Here is a 9,122-nt window from a genome sequence, read left to right as displayed (position 1 = left end):
ACGCTATAAATTAGTCTTTTCTTCCTCATCAACTTTGCCCTCTGTTTTTATCCCCTCCCTGTCTACACAATGTCTCTTTGATGTTGCCTCGCCTGCAAAGAGTGCCATGCAAAAAATGCACAACTAATAGAACCCTTCGGCACAATCTCTCTATACATATATATATAGTTTAACTCTTTGTTACTATGGCAATGATCTGGGGTCCTCTCCCTCTGACTAGAATAACCCAAGAGTGAAGATTTAGTACCTAGTATTGAAGTTTCACACTTTGTATCTAAATGATCCAGTAAATTTTCTTAGAAAATACTGGTATGATCTCAGCTAGTAATCAGTTCGAGAAGAACAATATGCTATCGACAGAGCAATGAATGAATGCCAGTAGTGCTCACTCTGTACATGATCTCTTTAGTCGTGGTTCGTTTCCATGGTAGGGGCATTGATCTCCCCAGGACTAGTTCTGACTCCTTTGATAGTGTGCTAAAAAAATCACTACCAGAACATGATCCAAAATGATATTCCTGTAAACATTGTCAAAGTTCAGACAAATACAATCAAGACACTGTCGGTTCTCGTGGAATGCTGGGGTGTAGAGATGATTAGTAGGGGACAAAAATCTTACTTGAAGTGCATTAGTGCTGTGGTTCACAGACTGCTTTTGGTAGTAGTGGAGTAAGTCTTTTTCGCCATGATTTTCTCAGCATAGGGGCCTTTCTCATTGACAAATTTAATGGATTCTGAGAGCCTATTGAGGAGGTTCATCAGAGCGATAACTTCATTTCTTTGAAGCTGCAACTGAATGACCAACAAAGAGCCATTGATGTGGCTTATGCATTCAGAATAATTTCATAAAGCTAATAAAACACATTTCAAATTCAAGAGAGGAAAAAAAATCTTAACAGAACAAAAAATCAAAATGTCATTCGATTGGACTGACTTTTACTCATGGAGAATGGAGGCAATTGGAAATTAAAAGATCGAAACCTAAAATAATTATGCTACTAGAGATATGAACTAGGTAAAAAGGGAGATCTACAAAGCTTAATTTTTTTGTCAGATCTTATTCTCTGAGTGAAAATTAATGAGTGAAGATTAGTTCTCAGGTGAACTTTGCTGAAGAAAAGACTTACCTGTTGATTGATGAGGTTTTGGTCATCAACTGAGAAGAGAATCTTCAAAGCTGTAGCAAGACCGAGAACCTGAAGTTTTCCCCATAGGCGGCATTTCTCACATCCAACACAATCCATTAATGCACTGCATGAAGAAACGGATTCAGTCAGGTTGATTGTCTCACTATCTTTTAATAATACAGGATCAAGTTTCCTATAACCTGATATTTCTAAACTGCATCTGAATTTGTTGTTTTAGTTCGGGACCACTTTCACCTTGCCAAAGTTTAGCCTCATCAAATGGAATTGGGCAAGCAGTCTGTACTTTGTGATTGTACACAAATTGCCTCACTAACGATTGTGTTTTAAGATCTTCTTCCAGGTTTCCTGTGCTATATTCAGCCTGTTCCAAGAAATCTGCAGCCTGGACACATGAAATATGCTGTCAGATTATTTATAGATAAATAGAAATGAGAATGTAGAAAAAATGTCTAAGCTGATTGAACATTTAATTTATGATGAATCAATTGATGTTCTATATACATTTCAGCAGAAGAGGAAGCATAGATTGATTTCGTCACCAGGGTCACATAGAGAAGAGATTTTTTTTTTTTCAAATAAATTGTATGAGGATAACAGTTTTGTTCTAAAACGGACAAGACCAAGAATATATATACTTGGAGCACTTTGAGATATTTCTGTTTCTCCTTCATAAATAACTATGGGATCCTATTTAATACAGTCATGTAAATTGCTCCATGTATCATGATCAAAATCTTTCTAAATATGGCAAATCTCAAGCCACTTTCCTTGCTATGATCATAGAGAATTAATAAAGACAGTTAGTATTGTAAAAGCCCTGTTAGAGGCAAGCTCATGTTGTGTCTTTCCTTCTGTCCACATCCTACTTCCAGAGAGAAACATAATACAAAAACATCTCAGAGGCTAACCATATCTCAATTGTGAAAAAGGAGAAGGAATGTGACAAGAAGGCAAAATACCTTTGTCACTGCACGGAGAACAAAAAGAAAGGCAAAGTACAAGTTTTTAACACGTTCCGGATGACTCAATATCCGATCATATAACAGCTCAAGATTTTCACCCCACTACAATCATGAAGAGAAAACAAGAATGTCAGCAGAACTATCAAGAAGTTGTTAATAAATCACTATAAACTCAATGAAAGCACAGCAAAAGAGAGAAATAACCAAGTTATAAGTTTCATCGAGAAGATAATCAGAAGCTATGTGAACTGAGATGGAGGAATGCAATCCTGATATCAGTTTGTACAAGACTCTTTTCTCCTGACAAAACTCTCCTGAAGGATCTGAAACACAAGCAAAGGACCATAAGAATATAGTAACTCACCTATTCTAGTCACCCTAGTACCCAGACATATAATGACTACTGCCAAATCAAACATTAATATAGCATAATTGTAACTTAATTAACTTAGAAACTCAATAAGGTGGCCATGAAAAAGTTTCAACAGAGAATGTTAGCACAAGTGAAACTGCTTGAAAATAATAAGCAAAATGAGTTAGGTAAGTTGGCAAAAGATGGTCAAAATCACCATGAAAGGGGTATTAATGAGGAATAAAAGCAACAAATCAATTGTAAGAAAATATTAGCAATCACTAAAATGCAACCAAATGAATCTTGAATAATGAGACCCATAAACAGCATTGAACTAACATTTTGGGCAATTTTCTGTATAAATTGCTTCCCATATCCTCCTAGCTGAAGGACCAGTGTAGCCTGTATAGCGCTCAGGATTTAGTTGAAGGTTCACATATGTCATCTCAGCTGCACGAGAGAATCATATATCAACAAAGTGGGGAATATCACAGTAGCCACATTAACTGAACTAACATTATAGAACTAGACCAAGCATCAACCATATTAGGAGAGCTACCATTATCAGTCTCATCATCACTGGTCCATGGATTGTCAACTTCAATCCACCCTCTGAAAATTTTATTATCTATTGTGCGATCAACAGCAGCCTGTGGTTTTCCTTCTTGACACATTAGATTATCAGAAGAAAGCTGATAAGATTTCTTGAAAGTCTCAGGAAACTCGCTTTCAGGACACTCGCAAACACTACAATCCCGAAGACGACACATTCCATCATCAGGCCAGAATGGGCAATCACACCATAGCTTGACCTTCCAATACCACGAGAAAATAATAGATCAGAAAACGAAAGGATTCTATAAACCTGGAAATGCACACTTTGGTCCCTACACAATGCCTCCTGTAAACAAACAAATTTGGAGAAAAAAATATTAACTGATGGTCAATAGACACTTAATTAATTACCTTATCATCCACATTTCTTTTTTTTTTTTTTTTTGGATGGAATAAGGTTGTGGGATGTTTGACTGGATTTGTTTCCATGTGATGTTAAGACATTAGAATATTGCCAGTAAATATCACTTTAATAGGAATAATCGTCTATCATCAGCAATTTTGCAAGCCAATAGGGATCTCAAATAGCCCGGAAAAAAAGAGGCATCACAAGATGGAAGCTGAGAAAGATGAATAGTCAAGTATACTTCCTAGGCAAACAGACACTATTAAAAATAGCCAAAAATGCAGACTTCTAAAATAACTGAAAAACTTTGTTGCAAGCCAAAAATGCAGACTTTTGAAAAACTGAAAAACTTTGTTGCAGGCCAGACGAGGAATCAAAATACAGATGTAACAATATTATGATGCTGAGGAAATTAAAGAATATGTTCACTTTGTTGATATATTTTGGCATAAGTATAAATAAAACTACAAGTGGTAAAAAAATGTTCTCCGCAGAGTTGACTTTAGGACTTCTCTCTCTCTCAAATGAATATGAGCACATGGGTACATGACCAAGAAAGGAAACCAGAGTTACATAAGACACTAGGTTATATGGGAGCTGAATTAGAGTAAACCCAAGTATGCATGAAATGTTAATTTAAAATATGCTTCTTTTTTTTCTAATGCCATCTTGACAAATATTGTCTAAGAAGGATGTTTTGATAGATAACATATTTAAGAAAAGGTAAATCATGAGCCAATTCATCACCAAAGAGACCACAAAGTGATGTTTGGAAAACTTAACTTTGTAAGAATCATTATGGATGATTCTAACCAAGATATTCATTTCAGTTTATCAGTACTCACTCTGTTTCCCATGGAAAATACAATTTATATCACTGAAATTGGTTTCAAAATGAAGTCAGAACACACATTAACTCAATAAGAGATTATGAAACTTGTGACAAGGTAGAAAATGAGGCATCAGAGAAACAACTAAAGAGATTCTCTCAAAGTTGTTCTCTTTTGTACCTTCTACTAACCTTGATCTTATAGCAGTGGGGAGCAATCCTGAACGTTAAGGATAGAGACAATTACAGAAGAAATTTTCCTCTACACTGAACTGAAAACCAAAATTTTCCTCTTTCATCCATCACTAATTTCAACACAGCTTTTACTCAGTATGTCAGGCACTCAATCCTGAACAAATTTTCTTGAAAACAATCCTTAACAAACAATGACAACATAGTTCTATATGCATAATGATGACAACATAAACAAGGACGTAGGTTTCCCTTACATATGCATGCAAACAGTGTTAAACACGCACCCCTAAATCGAGCAGAAGACTCGAGCAATTACCTTAAAATACCGAAAGAACGTCGTCGCGACTAGATCCTGTAGGATCGGATGCAAGACTTCCTTATTGAGACTATCCACAGTTTCGTAGTCGCAACAACAATCCTCCACGATGCCGGTGTATTTCCTCGACTCCTGAGAGGGCCCAAATCGTTCACCCGACAAAATAATGAAATTGCATTATTTCCCAATCAAAGTGGGCATCTCGATCGAAGGAGGCTTACCGCGCACCGACAGATCTGGTTGGTGATCACGAAAAGAGGGATCTTGGCGGAGTTCCTGTGGGTCGCGGCGGAGGCGAGGAGGACGGCGACCAGCGCTCCCACGACCCAGTAGCTCCAGCGCCAGCCTCTCCGGCCACCGACCTCAGCGCCCTCCATGACCTAGCAATCGAACCGCGAGAAGTAGAAATCTGCGCGGGGAAATGGTGGATATCCAAGGGGGCAGTGAGGAAACCCAATCGACTTGGCGAGTATTCTGAGGAAGGGTTTAGAACTTGGAGCCGTAGGTTGGAAGAAGAAAATCCGACGGGCGACAGCTACCCGTAGTTGACGGGGGCGTTCAAGTAGACGGCTGTAACAATCGACGATGTTATTGCGACCCTGTCGGTTGATAGTCGTTCCTCAGGTCGGTCTCATTGGTGGGGGCCACCTAACGGGTCCCATCGAGTAAGAAAATTCATTCGCTCACTGGGATCAGGGTACGACTCGGGGGTGTATAAACACAGATTTGAGCTTTGAAAGGAGATGGAAACCAGATTTTGGCATTACGTGCCAATAAGGAGAGAACACGTCAGCCTCCCTGACGTGTTTCGGGGCAAGACCGTTAACGAGGGGTTTCGGGGACATTGTCGGCCACGCTGGATGAGTCGCTCGCTGACGTCAGGAGTTTTTCATGTTTATACAAACAAACTTACATTTTAACTTATGGGAGTTGTGTTTAGGAGGAGCTTAGAGGACTCGACGGATGGTAAACTATCATGCGGTTTAGTTATAAAACTTTCAACTGTTGATCTAGAGGCTTGATCAATCAATTGATTCCAGAGCTATATTCTGATGATTATATTATATTCGTCAGTATGCTAGTTGACTGAAGGATTTTTTTTTTTTCTTTTCAATTGACTAAAGGAGACCCAAATAGAGCCATTGAAGAACTTACCATGTAAGAAGGCCTCTGAGAAATTTTAGACCAGAGGATTGCGTAAAATATACTAAGGCTCCGTTTGATATGCATGATAGGATAGGATTATATTTCTAAAAAGTTTTTAATCAAGCATTTAGTAGAGTTGATTAGGAATAGGATTATGAATGATTAGGGATAAGATTCATAATCCCTTGACCTCAAGAGGGATTATTTATCCTACCTTTAATCCTATCCTAATCAACCCAATCCTATCCTATCCTATCATGCATATCAAACGGAGCCTAAATCTCTTACCAAAATATCCAAGGAATTGGACAAAGACCGAAAAAATCAACAAAAGCTCTTGGTAGCATACTACTCCTAGTCTTTACATTTTCATTATCTGAAGAGCTCTTGGTAGCATACTACTCCTAGTCTTTACATTTTCATTATATGAAGAGGAGATATTTATAAGAAATCTTTGGTTGAGCCGGTAAGGTTTTGCCTAGTTACAGTCAAATGAGTTGATCGTTCGAAGGTGTTGGGCGTGCCAACACTCAACACTCTTAATCAGTTTGAATTGAGTAGGCTCCCAAACAATAATAGTGTTAGATATTTACGAATGAAAAAGAAGTGGAGGGGAAAAATATTTCATTGTAAATGAGACTTTAGTCTTACATTAAAAGTTTTAAGGTTTATAGTTGGTGTATAATGCATCACTAGTATTGAAGTTGTGAACATATGCATGGGGAGAAACACTCTCTCTCACGGGTGAGCCCATAGGAAGTAGAAACTTAAGGTCCTAATTGCACTGAATCAAAAGTGACTTGTGTATGAGAACAACCTGTGCGAGTCAAATGTCAGACTGGTTGAGAGAAAATTTACCCAAGCAAATCAACAACGTTTTGCCATTCAAATCTTTTTGATTGACGATGGTTGTTTGTTGATGGGTGACTCATATTTGGATGAAGGTCAATGCGATGGATGCTATGGAAGAAAAATCTGTTAAGATTTTTCATAATAAAATTCTATTATGATTTTATATAACAGAATTCTGTTACGATTTTTTATAACAGAATTATATTATAATTTTTTATAATAAAATTCTGTTATGATTTTATCGGATCGGGGTTTATGCATTATTTATAAGGATTATTGTAATATCACAAGAATTATGTAATATGATTCTCTTGTGAAGAGAGAATTCTAATAAAGCTTCAACCATTTTTGTAGAGTAGACATGCCGCTGAACCATGGTAACTCTTTTTCTCCTTCTCCTTCCTCATGTTTGCTTTCCTTTTGTGCGTCTTTATCTTGTTGCTCCCGTGATCTCTTTCTCTCTTCCTCTTCTTCCGCTTTAGAGGTTGAGAGGTGTTGCCCCCTCTTTACGCAACAATTGGTGTCAAAGCCATGATCCAGACTAGATGAATATGGGGTGGCCTTGAACGAAGTTTAGGGTAGTCTCAGGATAGGTCAGGTTGACTGGATGCTTGTTGGAAGGCCTATAGTAGGTTAGGATGACTGGATACTCGCGGGGAGGCTTGGAGTAGGTCAGGGTGACCAGATGCTCATGGGGAGGCCTGCAGCAGGTCAGGATGACCGAATATTTGCGGGGAGGTGAGTAGGCCAGGGTGACCAGATGCTCGCAGGGAGGCCCAAAGCAGCGGGGAGGCTTGGAGAAGGTCAGAGTGACCGAATTCTTGCGGAGAGGCCCCAAGCAGGCCAGGATGACTGGATATTCGCGGGGAGGCCCAAACCATGAGAGTAATTGTGGTCCTTTATTTGAGGGGAGAATTGTTAGGGTTCAATCAAAGACCCACATTGAAAAGATTTGGTAAAGATCATGGGTTTAAAAGAACGTAGAATATCTCCATTGTCATGAGACATTTTAGGAAGAGCCCAACAGCAAAGCCATGAGGGTCTAGGCCCAAAGTGAACACTATCATGTCATTGTGGAGATATGTGGACATCCTTAGAGCACAATAATTAGTATCAGAGCCACAGGTTTTGATGGATTTCTTCAACATGTTGGGGATGACTTCTGTAAAGTTTGATATGGTGAAGTTTGATGGAACCTGAAACTTCGGATTATGGCAGAGAAGAGTCAAGGACTTGTTGGTGCAATAAGGCATGGTGAAGGCGCTAGGAGAAAGGAAATCAGAAAGCATAGAGAGATTAGATTGGGAAGAACTTCAGGCAAAGGCAGTGACAACAATCATACTTTGTCTTACGGATGATGTGATATACCATGTTATGGACGAGGAGTCACCAATGACAGTTTGGCAAAATCTAAAAAGTCAGTACATATCAAAGTCATTGATAAATAAACTGTATCTCAAGAAGAAATTATTTGGGCTGAAGATGACAAAGGGAACCGATATGAGCCACCGCATCAACGTATTTAATTAGATTGTGAGCGAGCTAAAGCGGGTTCATGTGAATATCGAAGACGAAGTCAAGGTGCTGATGTTGTTGAATTCTCTACTTTCATCTCCTACGTACGAAAATTTGGTTACTACTTTGATGTGGGGTAAGGAAACTCTTAAATTAGAGGAGATCACAGGTGCGCGCATTGTTAGGTTTTCACCAAAGGAAGAAAACAAGTGATACAGTTTCTTAGGGAGAAGGACTTGTGATAAATAGCAACCAAGAGAGTGGTAGGAACAAATCTTGACATGGATCTGACAAGAACAAGTCTCGTTCTAAATCGAGAAGGAAGAAGGTGATCACGTGCTACAAGTGTGGAGATAAAGGTCATATCAAGAGAGATTGTCCAGAGATAAAGAAACATGTTGTAGAGAATAAAGGTAATTCGGCAAAATTTGTAAACATAGTTGAAGAAGAAAATTCAGAGAGCGGTGATGGAGATATGCTATCAATTATGCTGAGTTCGAAGCAACTTACGGATGCATGGATTTTAGACTCTACATGTTCATATCACATAACTCCAAACAAGGAGTGATTTGCCACTTATATGGCAGTGAATTCTGGTTCAGTGTTGATGGGAAATGATGCATCATGCAGAGTTATCGGTAAAAGGAATGTCAGAATCAAGATGTTTGATAATATGATCAGAACCCTATGTGATGTCAGATATATGTTGGAGCAATCCTAATGGTCTGTGCGACCATGTGTTTTGGTGTTTGGGCAAAGAGTTTAAGTTAGGTTCACCCTTGTATTTGATATGTGTATTTGAGTTGTGCAGATTTACAGGATATACATGTAACTCAGGTTGATGGT

The 9,122-nt window shown here is 38.6% G+C and overlaps 1 protein-coding gene across 1 annotated transcript; it reads right to left on the bottom strand.

Annotated features, from left to right (window-relative positions):
- Positions 1 to 239: 239 nt before the first annotated feature.
- LOC122027369 (endoplasmic reticulum oxidoreductin-1-like) lies at positions 240 to 5,326 on the bottom strand. The gene is made up of 10 exons (XM_042586319.1): positions 4,985 to 5,326; positions 4,764 to 4,895; positions 3,022 to 3,274; positions 2,802 to 2,912; positions 2,315 to 2,433; positions 2,108 to 2,212; positions 1,328 to 1,530; positions 1,128 to 1,251; positions 620 to 792; positions 240 to 518 (listed from the first exon to the last, which is right to left on the bottom strand). The coding sequence occupies exons 1-9, from the start codon at positions 5,138 to 5,140 to the stop codon at positions 643 to 645; spliced, it is 1,353 nt and encodes a 450-aa protein (XP_042442253.1). The 5' UTR covers positions 5,141 to 5,326; the 3' UTR covers positions 240 to 518; positions 620 to 642.
- Positions 5,327 to 9,122: the final 3,796 nt, after the last annotated feature.

The sequence above is a fragment of the Zingiber officinale genome, chromosome 1A, assembly GCF_018446385.1.
Source record: "Zingiber officinale cultivar Zhangliang chromosome 1A, Zo_v1.1, whole genome shotgun sequence".
NCBI classification, from domain to species: Eukaryota; Viridiplantae; Streptophyta; class Magnoliopsida; order Zingiberales; family Zingiberaceae; genus Zingiber; species Zingiber officinale.
The sequence above is the reverse complement of the archived record's forward strand: the minus strand, read 5'-3'. Positions and strand labels throughout refer to the sequence as shown.